General features: G+C 45.3%; 1 protein-coding gene across 1 annotated transcript in view; it reads left to right on the forward strand.

Moving 5' to 3' along the window:
• LOC120065589 (semaphorin-3F-like) overlaps positions 1-24244 on the forward strand; it is a 29017-nt gene extending 4773 nt beyond the window's left edge. Inside the window, exons 3-19 of the mRNA XM_039016653.1 lie at positions 2018-2178; positions 2266-2328; positions 3943-4062; positions 5415-5501; positions 8378-8471; positions 12709-12828; positions 13801-13940; positions 14944-15058; positions 19331-19400; positions 20590-20734; positions 20847-21069; positions 22208-22296; positions 22555-22596; positions 22787-22944; positions 23140-23207; positions 23442-23575; positions 23771-24244. Of these exons, the coding sequence (XP_038872581.1) occupies positions 2018-2178; positions 2266-2328; positions 3943-4062; positions 5415-5501; positions 8378-8471; positions 12709-12828; positions 13801-13940; positions 14944-15058; positions 19331-19400; positions 20590-20734; positions 20847-21069; positions 22208-22296; positions 22555-22596; positions 22787-22944; positions 23140-23207; positions 23442-23575; positions 23771-24244 (2303 nt within the window). The remainder of the gene's footprint in view (positions 1-2017; positions 2179-2265; positions 2329-3942; positions 4063-5414; positions 5502-8377; positions 8472-12708; positions 12829-13800; positions 13941-14943; positions 15059-19330; positions 19401-20589; positions 20735-20846; positions 21070-22207; positions 22297-22554; positions 22597-22786; positions 22945-23139; positions 23208-23441; positions 23576-23770) is intronic.
• The last annotated feature ends 1187 nt before the right edge of the window (positions 24245-25431 follow it).

Here is a 25431-nt window from a genome sequence, read left to right on the forward strand (position 1 = left end):
TGCGTGTGTGTGTTCTGTATCTGTTCTGGAAGGGGTGCTCTTGTCTGTCTGTCTGGGTTATGGTTAGTGAGGGTTAGTGCATGTGCGTTCACGTTAACAGAAGGAGAAAGGGAAGACGTCTTGCACTTTATATCACCATCTCCTCTGTGTGTGGCTAGAGCACACCTGCTAAACCATAACAATACCGTTACAAAGTTTCCAAAAGACAGAAGCTAGCGCTCACCACGTTAACAGCTGAGGAGCCCTCTGCCAGCGGGTCCATGTCAGTTTTACAGTTACATCATCTCCTGTGTCTCTGTGTGCAGTGGAGAGCTCCCCAGCTCACTCAATAATTTCTCCCATCTGGGTAAACACAATATTATACACTTTTATTTCCACATGGACAGATGTTCACTAAAGCTGTTGTGGGGAGGACTTTTTTTATTGAGAGTAATCTGTCTCCAGCTTTCTCCTTTCGATTCAATGCAGCGTACAATTCGGTGCAGGGGAGTTGAGACGTAGTAGAAGTTACAGAAGACAGCGGGTCATTTGTCTGCACCCATTGGAGTGGAAAATGAACAGGACTTCCATCGTGGTGTCCTCTGGGACGCTCGGGATCCAAGTGCTGGATCAACTTTCCCGAGCTGCACGGAGAGAGAAGGCCCACCTTGAGGGAGAGAGATAGATTGTCTGTCAGATTCCCGCCCAGCTAAAGTCTTCTCTCACAACCTCTAATGGAGCCATTTTCATACCACACCAGATTAGCTGAAACTAATGGCAAGAGGAGAGGGATAAAGTTCTACTCTGTGTCCCAGACCTCCCATCCATCTGCCCTCACGCCCGCTGATCTCACACAGAAGCGCACACACACACTAATCCACGGCAGCAATCTGCCATTAACGGCAGAGATGAGTCATTTGTGAGAGATTCTATTTCCAGATTGTTTAAAAACCATTACGATGAGTTCACATGACAGTTAAAGCTACGTATAATATTGGACTGTGGTGTGACCAGAATGTTTCGTTTTTTTTTTTTTTTTTAAGAAGAAGTTGTTCCTCTCCGTGTGTTGGCAGCCTGATTCAGCTGGGCTGTTCTCTACAGGTGGCCCTACAATACTAGAACACTAGGACTGGAGTCACGTTACAAGTCTTCCATTACCAGGGCCAGATCAGAGATGATAGCCGGTATCTGACACGCAGGTTTCAGCCTCCTTTGTCTCTCTCCCCTCCCCGCCCCCACCTCTCAGACAGGCTATGAGGTTTATGATGGCTTATGATATTGTGCAGCATGGCAATTTTACATCGAAACACTCTTCCTGTAAACTCAGGTTGCGTTTTCTTTCTTGAGTGTGCCTTCCTTTAGTTCCCACGTTACAGCAGAACAGATAGCGTCCATTCCCTGCTAGTCGTGCATCACCCACAGTCTGACGGGCACCTTTTCAATTGGACTTTTTACACAGAATGAAAATGTCTATGGAAAGGCTCTTCGTGTGTCACGTTTAGGATGTGTGTATCACATTTCTATACTATGAGTCAAACCAAAACAATAATAACAGGCCGTGAAGGTCCGTGTTGCATAGAGAACAACTGACTCCAAACAACAGATTGGAGTAGCAGGCTCGCTCCACCACAGCTACTGTAGCTGTTAGCTGGGTAGTGGGGGTGTCGGGGGTCTAGATTTGGAGCGTGTTTTTATGAGTGGTTGAAGTTGCTCTAAGCATGGTATGGTACAACGTTTGTTTTTGTGTGTGTGTGCTTGGATATGTTTGGCATGACTTTATGTGGAGGAAATATCATTTCCAGAAACAGTATTTTCAGAGTTTTGGCAAGCAAAAGACTGTTACTGTGAAGTTCCTGTGCCAGTTCTAGGATTGTGTTGCCCTGAACTGACTCCCAATAAAGGCTAATCGCTCGGTGGGTGAATCACTCTGTGGGTTACACGTGTTTCTCAATGTGTATATATGCTGCACTTTACGGCCACAGTGTTCATGTCGACAGTGGTTAAACCTATTTCTCCCTCTCGCTCTCTCTCTCTCTAGAGCTGCGATCTACTGGCACTGCCCACCACTTCTCCTTCCTGCTCAACTCAACAGACTACCGTATCCTGCGTATGGACGAGGACCACGACCGCATGTACGTGGGCAGCAAGGACTACATCCTGTCCCTGGACCTGCATGACATCAACAAGGAGCCGCTCATAGTAAGAGACGCCCCAAGCCACCATTGATCCTAGACCTGCTGTATAGTGAAGCATTAAAACTAACCAGCTCTTTCCTTTCTCTCTCAGATTCACTGGCCTGTGCCTCCTCAGAGGAAGACAGAGTGTGTTTTGTCGGGGAAGGATACCAACGTAAGTACCGTACTCTCTCAACCATCATGACATTTGGGTTAGTTGTGCTGTTGACATCATTCATTCATTATCCAACATACCCTCCCTTTACCCCTTTGAATCATGCTAAAATGGCCATTAGGGTGTGAAGGACTGTAGCTGGAGGCTAAAGCTCCTGTTTAACCACATCTGTTTCAGAGGTTCCTTTACACACACGAGCACGCACACACGCACGCACGCACACACACACACACACACACACACACACACACACACACACACACACACACACACACACACACACACACACACACACACAAGCCCCCCGTGGACCTGAGAGCACCATTTAAATCCATATCAAGGTCTGATCCTCCTCTGAATTCTCTGTTGATTTGTTCACACATGTCGACACCCCCACACACAGCCCTAAGGGGTGTATTTGGGCAGTGGCATGCAGGATGGGGTATGGTGGAGAGGTGATGGGGGGTATGGATAATAACCGTGCTCCCCTGCTGGTATTGAGAGAGCAGGCCTCTGTTTATCCTACTGGAATGTTCATTTAAACGTGCTCGCTGACCCGCACATCTCACCGCCTTTGGTTACATAGTATGGGCCCCTGTGTGTGCATATGCATGTATGAGCTAGCATGCATGTGTGCATGTGTGCATGTGTGCGTGTGTGTGTGTGTTGTGCAGGCATATGTGAGAGAGGGGTGGAATTCCAACACCGTAATAATAAAATATTAAATTGGCTGTAGACATCTTGGCAAACCTGGCCCCTCTTTAGGGAATGACAGATGATGACAATTCAAAAGCAATTCAAAGGGGATGTCAGTTCAGGCAAGAGGTCAAAGGCAATCATGCACACCGCACTCTTGGGGGGAGCACAACTGTGGAATGAATAATGCACACACCTGTGCGCACACACATGCGCACACACACAAACACACACACAATGAAATGAATTGACTGGTGTGCATCTGTCATGTTGTTTGGGTTAGCTATGCTAAAATGGCTTATCCCCTATTCTACACACATCTCATTGTGGATGGTTGGTACATCCTTTTCTCCTGCAACAAGATGGACAGCATGCAGCACTCACAGAGATCATATCTGCCCAGACTGGCCCTAGCTGTGTAACCCTGTATTACTGTGGCCAGCAAAGAGGCCTGGCTGGGGTTAAGGCAGGGGGCCTGGCTGAGGTTAAGGCAGGGGGTCTGGCTGGCGTTAAGGCAAGAGGACTGGCTGGGTTTAAGGTAAGGGGACTGGGTTTCCATACAGCTGGTAGGAGAGATTAGGGGCCTCAGATCGTGGAGGCACAGATCTGTTCTCATTACCAGCACCTCCAAGAAGGGGCCGCTGACCTGTCCTATTCTAAAGCCAGACTCTGTGTGTGTTTGTGATCCAGCGTGCGTGTACGAGTGTGTGCGTGTGTGTGTCCAATAAAGAAAGCCAGCAGGGAGTAAGTAGTACTGCAGCCAAACACCAGACTCAGATCAATCAAAAATGGTAGCTGAGGGTGTTTGAGGTAGCTGAAGGTTATTAATCATCAATTTGACATTTTGTTTTTCTCAGAAGGCTGAAAGGAGATTGTCCTCGTCTCCTATTATCAACGTTTTTTGATTTTCTCTTTCAGGGGGAATGTGGGAACTTCATCCGTCTGATCGAGCCGTGGAACCGGACCCACCTATACGTGTGTGGAACAGGGGCCTACAACCCCGTCTGCACCTATGTGGACCGCGGACGCAGGTCCCAGGTAACCAGAGACAAGATGTATCTGACCATGGTGACACTGACCCCTGAACTCCCCCTCTTTCAGAGTCAGATCTGTCAATCAACCCACCTTGTCTGTCATTGTCACGGTCTGTTCCTTTTCTCCACTCATTTTCTGCTCCCCTGTTCACGTTGATTTGCTCTGTCCATGGTCTTGTGAACCCAGAGAAAGGCTTATAGTGAGCTCTCCACAGATGTGTAACTCTCCTTTATCCCGGCACTTTGTGTCACACTGTTATGGCGGCTCCTGTTGGTGAGGCAGCTAACGTCCACCATAGGAAGCTAACTGCCAGCTATAGTACCGTTGGGAAGAGCATGTTGAAAGTGTGTCTAAAACAACTGCTACTATTTCCCCCCTAGTGGCTGTCTCCTCTCCCCCCTCACCTGTTTATGTGTAGTGTTCTGGCCTGACTGGGAGGCTCTGAAAGCCCATCATTACTGATGGAGCCTCTCATCCATCACCGGCCTTGTAACTCACCCCCGTCCCTCCATTCCTCCCTCTCTCCCTCATAGACCAGCAGACATCAGAGCTTCGGCAGCTGCCGTCCCCAGTGCACACTTACTGTTGCTATCCCGCCTGTTTAGTCTCAACGTTTAATTGGAGGACTTGGGTTTCAATGTACAGGCCAGTCGTCCCCTTGTCATTCATCCGCTAGCTACGTCACTTGAACTGTAAAGGTTTTCCTTGGGTAAAATTAGAGCTGTAAACAGAAACCATTTGTTTGGGAGTTCTCCCAGTGTTCGTTCCAAAGGCCTCGCACGTGTTGAGTCCGTAGACAGCTAACCAAGGTTTTCCAGATACGACCTGACATCGCCTTCTCTGAGATCACTCCCACCATCGTCCTTTTTTCTCTCTGAGCTCCTTTTCGCTTAAATGGGTCCACCTTTGTCTCGTTTGTCTTGTATATGTTGCTGAACCTTGGCTATGTGTGCACGTGCATGACATAGCATGTTTTCTGCATGTATCTGGCAACCTAGATAGAGGCTGGTACTGATACTCATCCAGATTGATTTATGCACATGACATCATCACTGAACTCTCTGTTGAACTCTCTAGCGCGGTTTACTAGAGTTCTGATTTGTTACTTTTTTGGGTTCTATTCTCACCTCTGTCAGTCTTTACATTCCTCATGGAGTCCAAACTAATTTCTTCTGTTGTGGTCATGTTTTGTTTTTTTTACGGTTATGGGTCTTTCTTTGAGCTTTTTCTGTTCTGCTCCTGGTCAACTCTTCGGTTGAATTTTCACTGAATTTCCATTGGTTTTGGGGTCTCCGGTTGGGTGCAGCCGATGGGACTGTCGTGGTAATCGCGTGGCACGTGTCCTCTTTTTTTAGGCCCACTACCTGCAGGCGGCCCAGTCCGGAGGGAGGACCAACCGGGCGGCAGATTTCACCACCACTGCAGGGCCTGTGGAGCCAAAGGTGGGCCGTGGGCCGAGGGGAGGCTACTGTAGAAAGGGGCTTGGGTCTGGGACCTGGTCCTGGGTCAGGTGCCCATTTGGGGTCTGAGAGGCCCTGTCTTATCATGTTCCTCCTGCTGAGATTCAAAATGGACGCAGCTGACTATGGTGTGGAGGAAATAAGGTGTTAGAGATTTGGATTAAAGTGTTTATGATCACAGTTAAATAGTAGAACGGTTTTATTCATAGGTTAAGTTGGTTAGTATAACAGAGTCCAGTCCTTTACATTCACTAGCATCCAATATGACTTGATTTTTGTGACCTCAAAGGCCTACTTTAAAAAAGGGATTTTACTGTACTTGGTTGATAATTCATCTTGGCTACTAGAATGTTGAGAAGTAGGCTACGTATTAATATCAGCCAAATCATTCAAAGGCATGTAATGAAAACATGTGTGGTGGAGGACAATGGCAAGATCCATTACAATGAGTACCACAACAAGTCATAAAAAAGACACAACTTTGGCCATACAATATACTGTCAAAAGTTTGCAATAAATGCATTCCTTACAAATGTAGAGATGCTGATTCACCCCAGTAGCTTGGAAAACAAATGAATGCTTTATAAATGTACTGCCTTCATGTGTCTTGGGAGCCATTCAGGAAGGGTATGTACTGCAGCTACGTCAAGTGGAACCGTAGACACCAGGGTATAAGAACACAGTCCAACTATAGCAACCTAGCTTCAGTTCGAAACAGTCTGCAAACACTCTTTTTTGGGGAGAAGGGGAAGTGTATTTGTCCAACTCGCATTTTAGTCAAATATGTAATCCTGACGTGTGTAATAAGCATTGTTTTGGCATGTGATAATTCATTGTCAGCTAAGTGAAAGGACAGTTTTCTTCTTAGGCGCAAAAGGAAAGCGTTACGTTTTATGTGTCTTGAAAGCCAATCTGTTTAGGTTTTCCGTTACTGTGCCTAAATCACATGCTTTACATTCAATCACAAATGTTGAACTAATACAACATTATTATTACTACCAACCCTCAGTAGTACAGCAAGCTACTTGACACAATGTTGAGACCGATGCTAAAAATGTCCTCCTGGCTCGTAGACCTGAGCCATCCTCCGCATCACTAACACTAGGAGCATGATGGATGAGTTTTGGATCGCTCTCTGCATATTTTAGCTCAGGCACTCCATCGCGCTGATAACCGGCCTTGTACGCGTCGTACTCCCTTGCTCAGAGCTAATACGGGGGTGTGAGTGTGTGTTTTACATAGTTTCAAGTAATGCCTTTCTTGCAAGCTCTTTCCCGACAACGTAGTAAACAATATCCGTAGTATTATAAAATAAAGAGAAGTAGAACAAAAACACAAAACAAATAGAAATAAGAAGAACAGGAGAAAGTAAGTAAGAGCTAAATACAGGGTCAGTTCCAGTACCATATTTACAATGTGCAGGGATACTGGAGTGGACGGGGTAGATGTGTATAGGTGTAAGGTGACAGGGATACTGGAGTGGACGGGGTAGATGTGTATAGGTGTAAGGTGACAGGGATACTGGAGTGGACGGGGTAGATGTGTATAGGTGTAAGGTGACAGGGATACTGGAGTGGACGGGGTAGATGTGTATAGGTGTAAGGTGACAGGGATACTGGAGTGGACGGGGTAGATGTGTATAGGTGTAAGGTGACAGGGATACTGGAGTGGACGGGGTAGATGTGTATAGGTGTAAGGTGACAGGGATACTGGAGTGGACGGGGTAGATGTGTATAGGTGTAAGGTGACAGGGATACTGGAGTGGACGGGGTAGATGTGTATAGGTGTAAGGTGACAGGGATACTGGAGTGGACGGGGTAGATATGTATAGGAGTAAGGTGACAGGGATACTGGAGTGGACGGGGTAGATGTGTATAGGTGTAAGGTGACAGGGATACTGGAGTGGACGGGGTAGATATGTATAGGAGTAAGGTGACAGGGATACTGGAGTGGACGGGGTAGATGTGTATAGGTGTAAGGTGACAGGGATACTGGAGTGGACGGGGTAGATATGTATAGGAGTAAGGTGACAGGGATACTGGAGTGGACGGGGTAGATGTGTATAGGTGTAAAGGTGGCTAGGCATCAGGATATATGATAAACAGAGTAGCAGCAGCATATAGTATATGATGATTGTGTGTGTGTGTGTGTGCGTGCGTGCGTGCGTGCGTGCGTGCGTGCGTGCGTGCGTGCGTGCGTGCGTGCGTGCGGGCGTGCGTGCGTGCGTGCGGGCGGGTTTGTAGCTGTTCTCTATCTGTTCTGGCTAGGCTGTATTAAAGGGGTGCTCTTGTCTGTCTGTCTGGGTTAGGGTTAGTGCGGGTGTGTGTGTGTGAAGAGTCCGTATGAATGTGTGTGTGTGTTATGTGTGGGAGCCATTGAAGTGTGTGTGTGTGTGCGTGTGTGTTTGAATGTGTAGAGTCCTGTGAGTGTGCATAGAGTCAGTGCAAAAATAGAAATTAAAGTGCCAATGCAGATAGTCCATGTAGCTATTTAGTTAGCTATTTAGTTAGCTATTTAGCAGTCTTATGGCTTGGGGATAGAAGCTCTTCAGGAGCCTGCTGGTGTCAGACGTGTTGCTCTGGCACCACTTGTCGTGTGGAAGCAGAGAGAACATCTGGATCAGTACAAAAACAACATTTGAGAGACGTGCTCAGAAACCATTTGTGTACCAACCTCTAGTCTGCCCATCACTTCATGGTGTTGCCCTAACTGGTCTCCCAATGTATCGTCATCCCTGTGTCAGTATCTCAACTTGTAATACACAAATTCTATAAGGCCGGAATCAACTCTGCTCTGTGTTCTCAATGGATACGAAAGAATAATGAATGTTAGTTTACATATTTCATTGTTTATTGCAGGAATATATCTTCCGTTTGGAGCCGGGCAAAGTGGATTCGGGGAAAGGCAAATGTCCTTATGACCCTAAACTCAACAGCGTCTCAGCTTTGATCAGTAAGTCTCCGTTTATCTCCTTTCTCTCAGCACACTTCTTCCATTATTAGAAGAGTTGAATGTCTCTCTATGGAAACAAAAGGTTTGTTTCCCGTCAAGGTTTATTCCTCTCTTCCCCAAGGAATGTTTGTGGCCAGTCCAACCCTTGTGGAAGCTATTACTGCACCATTGGCTAGTCACACTCTAGATCTTCTTAATTCAAATACTTCTGCCTCTTTTCATGTGCAGCTACCCTGTGGTGACGTTACCTGTCCCCATTGTCACATTATTGTCATAATCAAAAAGAGTGTACTGCAAAGTTATTTGCTGGATGGAACATTCTAAATGGGTAAAGCGTGCGGTATGTAAGGTCTCATATCAGTAGGTGGTCTGGTGTTGTCAGCAGCTTAAAGGCAGGTGGTCAGACTTGGCAGTTGACCTCTTCCTCTCTGGCTTGACTCCACTGACCTCCCAGCCACCCAGGGTTCTGTGACACTACCCATGACCCCCCTCTGTGACTTCCTATGTCAGCCCCAGTGGTGGAAAAAGTACCCATTTGTCATACTTGAGTAAAAGTAAAGATGTCTTAACGGAAAATGACTCAAGTAAAAGTGAAAGTCACCCAGCAAAATACTACTTGAGTAAACTTTTTAAAATGTATTAAATATACGTAAGTATCAAAAGTAAAAGTATAAATAATTTCTAATTCCTTATATTAACAACTTCTTCGGGATTGGTGTCCCGTCCACGGGACGGTTGAGCTAACGTAGGCTAATGCGATTAGCATGAGGTTGTAAGTAACAAGAAAATTTCCCAGGACATAGACACATCTGATATTGGCAGAAAGCTTAAATTCTTGTTAATCTAATTGCACTGTTCAATTTACAGTAGCTATTACAGTGAAACAATACCATGCTGTTGTTTGAGGAGAGTGCACAATTTTAAACATGAAAAGTTATTAATAAACAAATTAGGAACATTTGGGCAGTCTTGATACAACATTTTTAACAGAAATGCAATGGTTTATTGGATCAGTCTAAAACTGCACATACACTGATGTCATCTTGTGGCCAAAATCTGAATTGCACCTGGGCTGGAATAATACGTTATGGCCTTTCTCTTGCATTTCAAAGATGATGGTACAAAAAAATACAAAAGAACGGTTGTTTTTTTTCTTTGTATTATCTTTTACCAGATCTAATGTGTTATATTCTCCTACATTTCTTTCACATTTCCATAAACTTCAAAGTGTTTATTTTCAAATGGTATCAAAAGCAGCAGGTAGCCTAGTGGTTACAGCGTTGGACTAGTAACGGAATGGTTGCAAGATCGAATCCTCGAGCTGACAAGGTTCAAATCTGTTGTTCTGCCCCTGAACAAAGCAGTTACCCCACTGTTCCTAGGCAGTCATTAAAAATAAGAATTTGTTCTTAACTGAATTGCCTAGTTAAATGAAGGTAAAAATATGCATATCCTTGCTACAAACAGTTAGATTTGGGTATGTCATTTTAGGCAAAAATTTAAAAAAGGGGCTAATCCTTAAGCAAACCAGACTGAACTTTCTTCTTGTTTTTATTTATTTATGGATAGCCAGGGGCTATCTCCAACACTCAGACATGATTTACAAATGAAGCATGTGTGTTTATTGTGTCCGCCAGATCAGAGGCAGTAGGGATGACCAGGGATGTTCTGTTGATATGTGCATAAATTTGACAATTTTCCTGTCCTGCTAAGCATTCAAAATGTAACGAGTACTTTTGGCTGTCAGGGAAAATGTATGGAGTAAAAAGTACATTACTTTTTGTCGAAAATATAAATAGTAAAGTAAAGTACAGATACTCAAAAAACTACTTAAGTAGTACTTTACATCACTGAGTAAAAGTAAAGATACCTTAATAGAAAGAAAATTACTTAAGTAAAAGTGAAAATCACCCAGTAAAATACTACTTGAGTAAAAGTCTAAAAGTATTTGGTTTTAAATATACTTAAGTATCATTTCAAATTGCTTATATTAAGCAAACCAGACAGCACAATTTTCTTTTTAAAATTGTATTTACAGATAGGCAGGGGCACACTCCAATACTCAGACATGATATACAATTAAAGTATTAGTGTTTAGTGAGTCTACCAAATCAGAAGCAGTAGGGATGACCAAGGATGTTCTCTTGATGCTGTAAGTGTGTGAATCCTGTCCTGCTAGGCATTCAAAATGTAATGAGTACTTTTGGGTATCAGGGAAAATGTATGGAGTAAAAAGTAAATGATTTTCTTTAGGAATGTAGTGAAGGAAAAGTAACAGTTGACAAAAATCTTAATATTAAAGTACAGATACCCCAAAAAAACATTTAAATACTACTTTAAAGTATTTTTACTTAAAAGTACTTGACACCACCGGTCAGCCCACACCTAGAGCTGACCTGGGTGAAACTACCAAGCATCCACTTACTGTAGCAACTCAGCTACTACATAATCGACCTACAATACGGCCAGAGTCATACTGTACCACACAAATTCAAACAAGGAATTCCTCTGTTATAGATTTCAATGTACCTCTCTTGACCCCAATATTTATGTCGTGTTTGGTCGCTATGGTGAAGAGGTTCAATCTGATCCGATTGTAGAAGGAAAATGCTGTCTTGTCTTTAGGGAGATCTGTCAACTCTCTAAACAGGTCCTATACTGGGGCAGCACCTGCTCACTCACACTATCAACTGGGGGTGGGCATTTCCCAGGTCTCCACCCCACACTGTTAGCATGACCAGCGCCAACGACCACATCCTCACATCCTGCCCCAGGTCCCCAGTGTCTACCCTGGGATCTCTCTCCTCTTTGTCCAGCCTGACTCTGGCCACCAGCTGAGGCCTACTGTTGGTTATGGTGAGCGGAGGGATACAGTGTGTTCCTGCCCTACAGAAAACAGGGCTATATCTCCATAACAAAGGACTGTAGTCACTAATCACCCGTGGTTTCCTTCCTGTCAACCTCTTTGTTATTGTCTTTCTATGATCTTCCATTGATTTCTCTCTCTCGCTCTCTCACGCCCTCTCTCTCTCTCTCTCTCTCTCTCTCTCTCTCTCTCTCTCTCTCTCTCTCTCTCTCTCTCTCTCTCACTCCTCTCTCAATTCAGTTTCAATTTAAGAGGCTTTATTGCCATTGTAAACATATGTTTACATTGCCAAAGCAAGTGAAATAGATAATAAACACTTCGTGAAATAAACAATGAAAAATGAACAGTAAACATTACACTTACAAAAGTTCCAAAAGAATAAAGACATTTCAAATGTCATATTATGTATATATACAGTGTTGTAATAATGTACAGATAGTTAAAGTACAAAAGGGAAAATAAATAAACATAAATATAGGTTGTATTTACAATGGTGTTTGTTCATCACTGGTTGGCTTTGTCTCGTGGCAACAGGTCACAAATCTTGCTGCTGTGATGGCACACTGTGGTATTTCACACAATTGATATGCGAGTTTATCAAAATTGAATTTGTTTTCGAATTCTTTGTGGGTCTGTGTAATCTGAGGGAAATATGTGTCTTTAATATGGTCATACATTTGGCAGGATGTTAGGAAGTGCAGCTCAGTTTCCACCTCATTTTGTGGGCAGTGTGCACATAGCCTGTCTTCTCTTGAGAGCCAGGTCTGCCTACTGTGGCCTTTCTCAATAGCAAGGCTATGCTCACTGAGTCTGTACATAGTCAAAGATTTCCTTGATTTTGGGTCAGTCACAGTGGTCAGGTATTCTGCCACTCTCTGTTTAGGGCAAAATAACATTCTAGTTTGCTCTGTTCTTTTGTAAATTCAAAATGTCAAGTAATTATCTTTTTGTTTTCTCATGATTTGGTTGGGTCTAATTGTGTTGCTATCATGAGTCTCTGTGGGGAGTGTGTATTTGTGAACAGAGCCCCAGGACCAGCTTGCTTAGGGGTCTCTTCTAGGTTTATTTCTCTGTAGGTGATGGCTTTGTTATGAAAGGTTCTCTCTCTCTTTCTCTCTCTCTTTCTCTCCCTCCCTCCCCCCATCTCTCTCTCTCTCTCTCTCCCTCTCTCTCTCCCTCTCTCTCTCTCTCACTCTCTCTCTCTCTCTCCCTCTCTCTCTCTCTCTCTCTCTCTCCCTCTCTCTCTCTCTCTCTCTCTCTCACTCTCTCTCTCTCTCTCTCTCTCTCTCTCTCTCTCTCTCTCTCTCTCTCTCTCTCTCTCTCTCTCTCTCTCTCTCTCTCTCTCTCTCTCTCTTTCTCTGTGATTGACAGATGGGGAGCTCTACGCGGGGGTCTACATTGACTTCATGGGGACAGACGCGTCCATCTTCCGTACTCTGGGGAAACAGACAGCCATGAGGACGGACCAATACAACTCCAAATGGTTAAATGGTAACGTCTCACGTCTCATCCTGACAAACATCACCTCTCTACGGCGTTTGTCTTTATTTCCATTGTGTATCAATCGATTCCTCAGTCTCTACATTCCGGTGCTGTCTCACAGTACCTATCTCATACTGTATATATGGCTCTGGTCCAAGCCTCTAGCTGTTCCAGCCATTAGAAAATCAACAATGCCTATCACATCGAACCAGTAATGCCTGTGCTCAACTCACCGAGTGCCTTTTCTAGGAAATGTTAAGGAAACGTTTCTCCTCACTGTCATTCGTTAGCCTCGACACATGCTGTATGTGCTGTAGCCGAGTCATCGATGGTTTGTTCTAATGCAATACATGTCTGCTGGCATTTCATCGTGTATGGATTGCTCTTTGTTGGATCCTGGTCTCTTGTTCTCCGTAGTCTAAAGTCACGAGACTGTGCACGTTAGTTCTGCTGGCTGGGTGGGTGGGTTTGGGAGGTCAGTGTTGCCACTTTTGATTATTTCAGAGTGGGGCTGGGTCCCAGGCAGTTCTCCACAGTGACCCTGTTGCCCCCCAACCGTCTACCAGCAGGAGGCATACCCCATCCCCTCCTGAGTCCTGTTCATCAGCCCCAGGGCCACACTAAGACATCCTGCTCTTCCAATATGGCTTAATGTTCCCCACCCTCCACAGGGTCTGCCCCCATTTGGGTTGTGTCTCTGTAGCAGCAGGGAGGACCGGGTTTATTTGATGTGTCCAGCAGTGCCCCAATCAGTGAGCCAGCATGAGAAGAGAGGGCGACGCCATATTGTGCTCATAGAGTGAGAATAATGAGGGATATTTGGAATGTACAGCAGTGACATGAGCTCAAATTTAGGCCTCAATTGACTCTCACTAGCATCTGTCTCATTATCATCTCTCTCTCTCTCCCTCTCTCTCCCTCCCTCTCTCTTCCTCTCTCTCTGTCTTTCTCTCTCTCTCTCGCACTTTCTCTGTCTTTCAGATCCCACATTCATCAAGGCACACCTCATTCCAGACAGTGCTGAGAAGAACGATGACAAGCTCTACTTCTTCTTCCGGGAGAAGTCTTCAGAGATGGGCCAGAGTCCCATGGCCCAGTCCAGGATAGGCAGGATCTGTCTGGTAAGTGGCCATCATAACCACATACTGTAACTCATTATCTGCAAAAAAACACAGTCAATAAGAATGTGAAAGAGGTCATATTTTGACCCTTGCCTCATATTGTCACCTTTGACCCTGTGAACCCAGAACCCTGCCACTAATGATACTGAGACATCCCCAGAGTAGAGGGGTCTCCTTGGAAACTCTGCATAAACCATGAATGTGTCTTACCATTCAACACAGTCAGACAAAAAACAACACAGCCCTGCCCCCCACTTCCTCAACAGCCAATGAGCAGTCTAAGAAACCCAAACTAAAGGGAATGCTGTTGTCCCCTTGTGATAAACTGTTGGAGTGGGAGAGTTTGCCTTTGGCCTCCAGTATTTACACGTAAGCAAACATACACATACACACTCAGGGTAATGTTTATCTAATGATGTATGTATGTCCCAGTGGCTGCCGTGACTCAGAACGTTGTTTATCCTTAGAGGGGGACCCTGGGCTGTGTGCAAGCCTTCCCCCTCTCGCTGCACGCCTCGTAATGGACCCTAGGGACGCTGGTCCTTGCCTGTGTCTGGATCCTAAGCCACTGTCCTCTGATGACTCCCACTAGAAATAGCACTACTGGGCATAGATACACATACAAGTACATGGTAGAAAAAGCGCACATGTTGATACAATTTTGAGTACATCTAATTTCACTATAAAAGCTACAAAATAACGGAATATAAATTTGGATTTGTATGATGATTATTATATTACTCCAATATAAATGATGGCGTCGCCCTCACCGCGTTTCACCTCACTCCCTTTACTCTGTGCAGGGGTTGGCGTCTGTCCACAACAGATGGGGCAGACAGACTGAAACCCAGCTGATGGTTTTACTCTCGGCTTCTCTCTAAACTAGTGTTGGCTGCTAGTTGTCTAAAACAGCTGTTGATTTGGATCTTTGGACCGGTCCACTTGTGGTGTTTGTGTAGGGGTCAGGTGTGAGTGACACTGCCTTTTGTCCCCCCCCTTGCAGAATGATGATGGTGGACACTGCTGTCTGGTCAACAAGTGGAGCACTTTCCTGAAGGCCAGACTCATTTGCTCGGTACCTGGAGTGGACGGCATAGAGACCCACTTTGATGAGCTCCGTAAGTAGGCAGAATTTTCCAACAGTGGTATAACCCAGTTGTTAAGTTATGTTCTTAAGGCTCGCACACATCCCACCGAATGTGGTTCTAGCGTTCGTCTACCGATCGTTCAACGTGCTGTGTTTTAGGGACCACTGCTGTCTGACTGACAACATTTTCATGCGATTCAATCGGTGCGCACTCGGTTATCAAATTACAACCGGCACTCTGTTCAGAGGTGCTAGGTACTCCCGGCCAGCAAACGTTATTGGTGTGTCCGAGCCCTTGCACTAACTTCCCAGTTTTCCTCAAGTTTTGTCTTACTCCTTGTTCCCTCATCTGGTAGACACTAAACATAGTCAGCCCCACATAAAAGCGACAGCATGTAAAATGACCAACCATCCATTCAGACCCCACTCTGTCATCTTTCTGTGATATCTCTGTAACATCTGAATTCTTTTGAACCGTTTCAAATTGCACTCCTGTTTCGTTTGGGCTTCGTTAAAGTGTCCGTTCTGGTTCGACACACATCAGCCCGCACAGGAATCATGTGTCTAGATTCTAGAGTTCTGTAACATTGTGGTGTCTGGGATTCTGCTGTCCAATATTCCATCATTGTGGCAGCAGATATTACACGAGAGTCTACCTGGAGAATGAAAGCTCCTATGTGACCAGTCGGAAACAAGAGTCTACCGTACGTAGGGTTACTGCTGACCTTTACCGTAGCCAAACAGGGATTTCTCACAGACAGTAACTCTTCCATTTTGTTTTAACATAGACCATGTCTTCAGCCATCCTTCCTGGTATAGTTTGATTTAGCGCAAAAAAAAGGAAATTGGCAAAGAGTTTATGACTGCTCCTATGTTGTACCAATGGGTCTGTAAAATAATTTTACTATTCTTCTCTGCCCTTGTCAATCAAAGGAAATGGGAATTCTGAGGAAGGTACTGCAGTGATCAAGATATCGCTGTCCCACCCAGCTTGCAGCCTGTTTTGCTTTAGATGTCAACATCGCTCCTGTATGATAAGCATGTCTGGGTTCAGGTTGGCTCAATCAGACAGCAGTGGAAGTGCTGGGGGTAGAGGTGTGTGTGTAGGTGTCTGGGGAGGACTGGTAATGAAGCGCAGGGCTTTAAGGTCTGTCTCTGAATCAGCCAGGGGGGGGGGTGCCTTGGTTACAGGGGTCACCCCTGCCTGTCAATCACATCTCTCCTCTCACATGACTGGTGGCTCACCGTCTCAGGGAAACATCAGTGTGAGGCACTGTGCTGTGGAGGTCTGACTCTGAGGAGACTTGAGCACTCTCCTTGAAATGATTATGAACACTAGTTATTAGTAGGACATGTTTCATTAGTAGTCAAATGCAAATCACAACAACTGATTTTGTTTTATTGCAGGGCATTTGTTTTGACTGATTCTGTTTGTTTTATACTATAGCCCAGTGGAGGCTCATTTTAGCTTTAGCCTGAGGGCTGTGAATGACCAGTTTTGATACCACATGTCTACCCAAACCACACACTTATGTTGAGCAATTCTTACTCATTTCTTTGTCAATGTAAATGTCCCATCTGCAGGTCAATTGCAGTCCGGGTCACTCTCAGTGAGGGTCATACTAGGCTTGTCACCCCTGAGCGTTTAGCTACCCACCACACGTCTGTCTGTGGTTTGGTTTCCCACAACCTCTACCATCAGGCAGCCTATAGCAGAGAGGGGTTGAGAGTGGGGCTGAGAGGGTGGATGAGAGGGGGTGGTGAGAGGGGCTGAGGGGGTGGTGAGGGCAGAGATGGGAGTAAACTCAGATGTTGAGGAAGTCTTCTTGTCTTCCCAGGCCAGCATTGGAGCTACGTACAGTAGAGTCTGAAAAGGAAGAGGGATTGGGGGGGGGGGGGGGGGGGGGGGGGGGGGGGGGGGGGTGAAAGACAGTTGGCAGGATTCCAGACAGTGTCTCTGTCAGATGTTTTTTTATTTTTTTTATTGCCTTTTCAAAAGTGTGATGGGGGAAAGGAACATTTGGTTTCTGGTTCATTTCATAGTTACTTATAATAACACAAGGACAAAACCTCAGAAGCCACCTCTTTCCCTTCCTTCGCCAGTCAGTTTTTTTATCATCTGCCGTTCTTTTTCTCGTAGTCATCGTTCTTGAGCAATGGGCTTTTGTGTGGACATTTTGAATACATCTTTTTCTGTGTCACCAAGGGAGTCATGTGCTTTTTATTTGTGTTTGCTTTTGTAACGCTGTGCAGTCAGACGGGTCCCTAAGGTAGAGACCATATTTGTGTGTGTGTGTGTGTGTGTGTGTGTGTGTGTGTGTGTGTGTGTGTGTGTGTGTGTGTGTGTGTGTGTGTGTGTGTGTGTGTGTGTGTGTGTGTGTGTGTGTGTGTGTGTGTGTGTGTGTGTGTGTGTGTGTGTGTGTGTGTGTGCGCGTGTGTGTGTGTGAACACAGTGGGAGATTCTGGAGCGGCGCCTGAGACAGCGTTTCCACCACCATCAACAAAACACCAAATGATGGAATTTCTCGTGGAAGAATGGTGTCGCATCCCTCCAATAGAGTTCCAGACACTGTAGAATCTGTGTCAAGGTGCATTGAAGCTGTTATGGCTCGTAGTGGTCCAACGCCCTGTTAAGACACTTCATGTTGGTGTTTCCTTTATTTTGTCAGTTACCTGTATATTATACTGCACTTCCTCGTGATATGAATGGGAATTGTATTTTGGGCATTCATAGGGAAAATTAAAGGTGCAGTAGGTTTGTTGGTCTTTAATAACACCATACTGTGTACATACACATTCTCTCATAGATGTGGTATTTCTGCAGGAACAATGTGCTGACTTTAGATACTCAATGAACCTCAAGGAGTCTTTGTCTGCTATGACGCATCAAAAAAGATACAGCATAAAAGTCGATGATGCAACTTGTTCCAAATTTTCTTGAAGTCACCCCCCTCTGTCTGGAGCCAGGAGGGCTGTCAAACTGGCGTCAGATGTGTTAGGAATTTCTCTCCCGTTTACCAAAAGTTAATTCCCGTTCTTGTTTATGGCCTTTACCTGTCATTCTCCTACTCTGGCAATAAAAAAGGGGATGATTTTCTTTGTGATGATTACATACATCATTTCAATGCAACTCAGTCATAGCTACAGCTTTTATCAGAGGCCATCTCTCTTTAGAAAAATAAAGAGTGGTGGTTTAAAACTCTTCAAGTTTATTCTTTGGGAGAACACTCTTTATTAAGGCTTAATAAGGCCTTGGGCAGAAACTCCCAAGTAACATTTTGTTCTTAAACTTGAATCCAGAAGGGTTTGGAGTGTGTGATTGGAGAAACCTGCTGTTTTGTTCTTTGAGTATTTTCCATTTCAACTTGATCTTTGCCCAGAGATTTATTTGAAAAGTTCAGGGTGTGGAGCTGCTTGATATCTACGAGGCTCAATATCTTAGTAATGTCTGGCTTCATAAATGCACATGACAGAGGTCCAGAGTTATAAATGGAGGGTATAATGTTTCCTGCTTCATCTAATCATTAGATATTCTTAGTGATTGGCATTTCCAATGACTTGTGGCTGTGGGTTAACACATCCTATCTACTCTCCCTGTCCTTGAAAGAGTCAGCCGATGCCCCCCCCCCCCCCCCCCCCCCCCCCCCCCCCTCCTCCCCTCACTCTTTTTCTCTCGATGGAAAACATTTACCCTGGAATTGTGTTTCCAACAAGGGGCTGAAGTGTTACACTTCTCAACTGAGGTAGTCGACTCTAAATTGATTTAAATGTTCCCCTTTTTATTGTTTTTCCTTTCACTTCTCGCTCATTAAACCATTGGAGGATACAGGGTCCAATTACCACAGCTCTGAGGATCATGGGAAGCATATGGCTTCCATTAAAGCCTTGTTACCCCACAGATCTCCATTTCATACCTTCCCCCTCTGAGACACAGGAATTGGGGTCTGCTCTGGAAGCGTTCTGATTCAGGACCCCACAGTGGCCGGAAACCCTGCTAACTTAACTAACCACTGCTGTGCTGTCCAATCCAAAAAGGGCTTCCCCTTGAACCCGCCTCCTGTCCAGGAAGTAGTAACTGTCCGTATGTCACGCTTTGAATTAGATCTGGTTGCTCAGGAATCCCAGGTGGAATAATAGAGCCTCCGGTTAACTAAGAAAGAGAGAAGAGAATAGACTCCATCCTTCAATGTTTATCTCAGATTACCACTGTTTTACCAGAGTCCTTCGTACTGTTATTGTACAGTACGTAAGACATTTTGCAGTGCCACTTTTGGTAATGTGTAATTCTCGCTTTGTCTAACAGGGGACGTGTTCATCCAGCCAACTCAGGACACCAAGAATCCTGTCATCTATGGCGTGTTCTCAGTTTCAGGGTGAGTCACAGACTGTGTGCCTCTGTGTCCCCCCTTAATTAAATCGCATTTCCACAAGTATCTGTCTCCATTAAAGGACATCAGATGTGTAGAATATATATATTTTTTGGGGGGGGGGGGTTCCTCCCGTGGTTTCCCGTCTCCCATCAATATTCATTGTGCCCAAAGGCGCCTCTGTAACACGGTCTGTTATTGAAAAAGCCTATTCCGCACAGTCTGCTCTGCACACTACAAAGGCAGAGGAGGAAGTCGGTCGGGAAGGGGTTCTCCAGTGAGAGACTTGACCTGTGTTCCCACATAGCTGGGCTTTGATAACAAGTCATCAGTCAGCAGCACAGCATTAGGAGTCAAGGAATCGGCTCGCGGCTCCTGCTCCAGCATATACAGCGGGAGATTTTGAGTGGAGGGTGCACACACGGAGAGTTCGCTCTCACACTCACGCCCAGTCATAATAAACACGGCTGTACTGTATGTGTGTTTGCGTTGGCGTCTGTGAGATACCTAAGCAATAAGGCACAAGGGGGTGTGGTATATAGGGCAATATACCACGTCTAAGGGCTGTTCTTAGGCATGACGCATCACCAAGTGTCTGGACACAGCCCTTAGCCGTGGTATATTGGCCATATTCTGTACCACAAACCCCACCCGAGGTGCCTTATTGCCATTATAAACTAGTTACCAATGTAATTAGGGCAGTAAAAATACATGTTTTGCCATACCCGTGGTATACGGTCTGATATACCACGCCTGTCAGCCAATCAGCATTCAGGGCTCAAGCCACCCAGTTTTTAATGTACTCTATATGTTTCCCTGTCTCACCCAAGGCCTCAATACTAACTCGCTGTAATAATCCCCCCCCCCCCCCCCCCCCCCAGTGCTAATGATAGGGCCCTCGACAGAAGATACTAATATAATGCTGTACTGTACACCCACCACAGCACAGCAGAGATGATTTGCTTGGCTGTGTGTGGGTGTTTGCATGTCAGTGTGTCAGACAGCTTGTCTGTGGTGGAGAGTGTTTGTGCGGCATCGTAATGTTGGAGCACGCCTGTTTCATATCTCTGAGTTGTGATGCGAGTTGATTCTATGAGCGGGAGAATGTAGCTAATTGCTCACAGAGTGAGTAGTAATCCCATGTCTCCTAAAGCCCTTTCGTGTTTCTGACCCTCCTCGTCCCTTTACCCTGCAGATCCGTGTTTAAGGGCTCAGCAGTGTGTGTCTACTCCATGGCTGACATCCGTCAGGTCTTCAATGGACCCTATGCTCACAAGGAGGGGCCCAACTACCAGTGGGTGGCCTACACTGGGAAGATCCCCTACCCTCGGCCTGGGACGGTGAGTGACATGCAGAGGGTGACACACACACACACACACACACAAATATATTTGTAAATTCAATTAAATAATACATTTAACACGGCTGGTTCTGCCCTCTTTCTAAACCCAGTGTCCCGGAGGTACGTTCACCCCCAACATGAAGTCCACTAAGGATTACCCAGACGAGGTGATTAACTTCATGCGGAACCACCCCACCATGTACCACGCTGTATACCCAATACACAAGCGCCCCCTGGTGGTCCGGAACAACGTGGACTATGAGTTCACCACCATCACCGTGGACCAGGTGGCCGCTGCCGATGGGAGCTACGAGGTCCTATTCCTGGGGACAGGTCAGTGCTCTGAGTGCCCGCCTGTTGGTTGATTTGATAGACTAGTTATTGTGCGTGTGTTTTCACATCTGTGATAGATTCAGAGATCTTAAACAATCTACGATCTGGGGAACCTATTGTGGTTAGGATTTTGTTAGAAGTGCTTGTCTTCTCAAAGACTGGAGAACATAGAGCCTACTATCTTTATAGATGGGAGAGTTACTGTAATTTGAGTTACTGTAATTTGAGTTACTGTAATGTGAGTTACAGTAATTGTTTTGGGAATGTACGGTAGAACTACCCTGGTCATCGTCTGGCAGTACTTCACACAGCCTCTCCCTATGGCCATAAATCATGTGGATCTGAGGGTGGGAGCTGGGAACCCCTAGGGCTGCTGACTTTACAGTGCTCAGCCTGGTGATGAATGGATCCCGTTGTAGAACTGTGCACGACGAGGGGGATCCTCCTATTTTCCTCATGGCATTTGACCTTATATGGATAAATGTTTTGGAGGGATGTGGATATGAGTAGAGGATGTGTGAGGGAGGGAGCAGGCCAGAGAGGACTAGATTAGAGGTTAACCTGATCACTCCTCTTGGCAGAGAAGGGCAGTATTTCTGTTACATTTATTTGAAATTCGTATTTTGTCATTTGAATTACATTGGGCTACACTCCAATGTATTTTGATATTTGGTATTTTCAAAATACTGTAATTTGTATTTTCAAAATACAAAATACTTTTATACACCATTTTTGTAGTGGTTTGCATTTTGTGGCTCCCTTTCACCCTGCATTGGTATTAGAAGTCTGATAGGACTATGGTGTGATAAGAGCGTCTGCTAAATCAACTAAATATAAATGTATATGTAAAAATTAACAACTGAAAATCATGTTGAGTATTATTCTAATGAGCTCCGCCCTGAAACAAGGCCAATAATATTGTATTATTGTATTAATATTAATATTATTGGCCTGAAACAAGGCCAATAATATTACCCAGTGTACTTTGCAGTTAATTTTGGTATGTTAATTTTCACATATATATGTACTTTTTGGTAATTTAGCAAAGGATTTCCCAAACTCAGTCCTTGATCTTTAGGGTATTTTGTATCTGAATTTTGTCATTGTATTTTGTAATTTTTGCTTTTTGGGTCTTCAGACAGGGGGACGGTTCAGAAGGTGATTGTCCTGCCCAGAGATGACCTGCAGACTGAAGAGCTGGTTCTGGAGGAGGTGGAAGTGTTCAGGGTGAGTCTCTCTCTCTTCTCTGTTGTCTTTCTCATTCTCTTTATTTCTCTCTCTCTCCCTCTTTCTCTCTCTGTAGTATCTTTCTATTTGTGTCTATTTATTTCTTTGTTCATTTGACATGCCATTGCACCAGATTTAGCTATTTTCATCCGTAGTCTCTGGAGTATTCCTCAGATGAGAAACATTTATTGTGCGGGAACATCTTTCCAACTTCCATTCTTCTCTTATAAAGATCTGCTGCTATCTTTTACGTTTCAGGTGCCAACTCCCATAACCACCATGAAGATTTCATCCAAAAGGGTAAGCTAAACACGTCCACGGTCTGATGGTTCAGTGCACACAATTTCATAATTGTGTCTTCCCATAAAATATCCCATAAATCAATGCGGAGTGTAAAAAGTGAATGCCAAAGTCTGGATGACGCTACATTTTCCCACTTGGTCTCTCTTCCTCTCTCACTCTCTGTCTCTCCGCCTCTTTCTCCCTACAGCAACAGCTGTACGTGGGTTCAGTGTTGGGTGTGACCCACCTTGCCCTCCATCGCTGTGACGTGTACGGGGAGGCGTGTGCTGACTGCTGCCTGGCCCGGGACCCTTACTGCGCCTGGGATGGCAAATCCTGTACCCGCTACTCCGCCTCGCAGAAGAGGTGAGTTCCAAGAGAATGTGTTTGTCTTTGTCTGTCGGGAACGGCAACCCTTACCAATATAATGTTTTTCATCATGGCTATACTATTTCATTTGTCCTATTTTCATTTTATTTTATTCACTGCACATTTTCAGTTTGTGGAACGTAGCGTAGTTAACCTCTTTTTATTTGGGGAATGTTGATCTGACCCCTCTAGGCGCAGCCGTCGACAGGATGTAAAGTATGGCAACCCAATCCGCCAGTGCAGAGGCTATAACTCTAACGGTGAGCTGACAAGAACATTCTAACGTACCCCAAACTAGACACTCAAACAGTGCCGAATTGTTCCCTGTGACAGAAGCCGTACACACTAGTGTCCTATGTGACTCACGGAACGTGGACGCGGTTGACATTTCTGCTGAGGAATAGTTGACTGATTTGGTCGGTTACAGTAAGAGACGTTGAGAAATTACGCCTCAAACGTGTTTGAATAATGTTTGTGACGATGCTTTGCCGCAGCCAATAAGAACACGCTGGAGATGGTGCAGTATGGGGTGGAGGGCAGCACTACGTTCCTGGAGTGTCAGGCCAGGTCCCCTCATGTGTCCCTCAAATGGCACCTGCAGAGGGAGAACAGCGACAGGAGGAAAGAGGTGAGTCAGGAACTCTCATCCCACTGCAGCTATGTACTGTATTGGGTCTTCTACTGCTTGACATCTAAAGGATAGGTTGACAATCAGAGGGACTCCTTAGTCATTGAACAATATGGCCTGCTGTTTGTGGGGACAAAATGGTTGCTAAATGAGTGCAATGATAAATGAATGGCGTCTCGCTCTCCCTGCTCTTAGATCCGCTCTGAGGGCCGGACTGTGAAAACAGAGCAAGGTCTGCTGCTGCGTTCCCTCCAGTCGTCCGACAGCGGCGTCTACCAGTGCACGTCCACAGAGAAGAACTTCAAACACATGCTGGTCAAGCTGCAGCTGGTGGTCCTGTCCAGCCGCACGGTCAACAGTGTCCTGGTGGAGACGGGCAACCCGGCCCTGCCACCCCTCCAGTCCAGCGCCTGGACCCCCAGCGCGGGTCAGTACAAGGACCTGCTGACCATACTGAGCCAGCCGGAGATGGGTCTGATCAACCAGTACTGTCAGGACTACTGGCAGCTGGGAGAGGGCAGTCCGGGGGACCCCATACTGGCCATCAGCAAGGCCCGGGGACTCAAGGAGCTGAAAGAGCAGAAGAAGCCCCGCAACCGCCGGCATCACAACGATGAGGATAAGCACGAGGACGACAAAGATGAGCACACCAACCTAGCCGAGACATGAGGCCCCTGGACTTACACCACAGGCCGCACACTAACCCCCTACACCCCGACACCAAACCCCTTGTCCCCTCTGCTCTCTCCCTCTCTGCACACCCCTCCAAAAATGGGAAAGACTTCAATTTAAAGGATTCAAAAACGGAATAATCAAAAGCAACCAGAAAGAGAAACCACTACAAATAGCAAAAATAGTAAGCAACAAACAGATTCTTCTTAACTGTTAAAAAAAAAGATACACAGTATTTATTGTAGGTTGTACATAGTAAGATTCTGTGGATTTCTTTGTACTTAAATAGAAAACAAGGCTTTTTTTTGTGAATAGGTAGATCTGTGCAAATATTATTGTTATTATGATGCTATTATTGTTGTTAGTGTCATTGTTTATTACAAATTGTGTTATTATATGGCAAAGATCTTTATGTTCTGTCTTTTGGAGGAAGCGCAGCAAAACGTTGAAAGGACATTTGAAAGTGTAAATATCTCCAGCTGTTTGGACTCAGAAGAATGCCTTCAGAAAGGTTTTGGTATGTTGGCTCCATGTTGGGTCCATTTGACTGCTGGCAGTATGTAGTCTTTGAGGTGGGAAGAGTCAGATCACTGATGGAGTGATGACCCAGAACCTCCCCCAAAGCCATGATGGACATTTAATTCCCACAGCCAATGGACTATAAGGATGACACTTCATAGCATTTCATTGGACGCGCAGAGAGATGAGGAAATGCCCATAGGAGACTGCAGCTTTGAGTTGGTCCCACGGCCACAGAGAGACACTAGAGTGAAAGGTCTGGTGGGAAATAACGCCCTCCTCTTCCTTTGCCCGCTGAACTGACCCTGGGGTGACCCCAGATCCCCTCAACCCCAAATCACCTGTGTTCCACTCTTCTTGGGCCATGTGGTCCAATATGGCTCTGTCTATCCCATGTGTTACATTTACATTCATATTCCCAGTCTCCTCCAGAACTAGTTGATGTGGGCTATTTGTGTAGAGTATGTGTAAATATAACACTCAATGTTGTACTCTTGAGGCCATGATGGTTAGAATAAGCAGTTTTTTTGGGGGGGGGGGGGGGGGGTTGATTGTTGTTATGGGATTTAAATAGCATTGCCTTCTCTTTGTACACCATTGTTCAACTGAGATTAAAACGTCAAGCAGGCAGCTAAATCGTTTGTGCCAATTTGATTATGCACAAT

The sequence above is a fragment of the Salvelinus namaycush genome, chromosome 20 (genome assembly GCF_016432855.1).
Source record: "Salvelinus namaycush isolate Seneca chromosome 20, SaNama_1.0, whole genome shotgun sequence".
Lineage (NCBI taxonomy): Eukaryota > Metazoa > Chordata > Actinopteri > Salmoniformes > Salmonidae > Salvelinus > Salvelinus namaycush.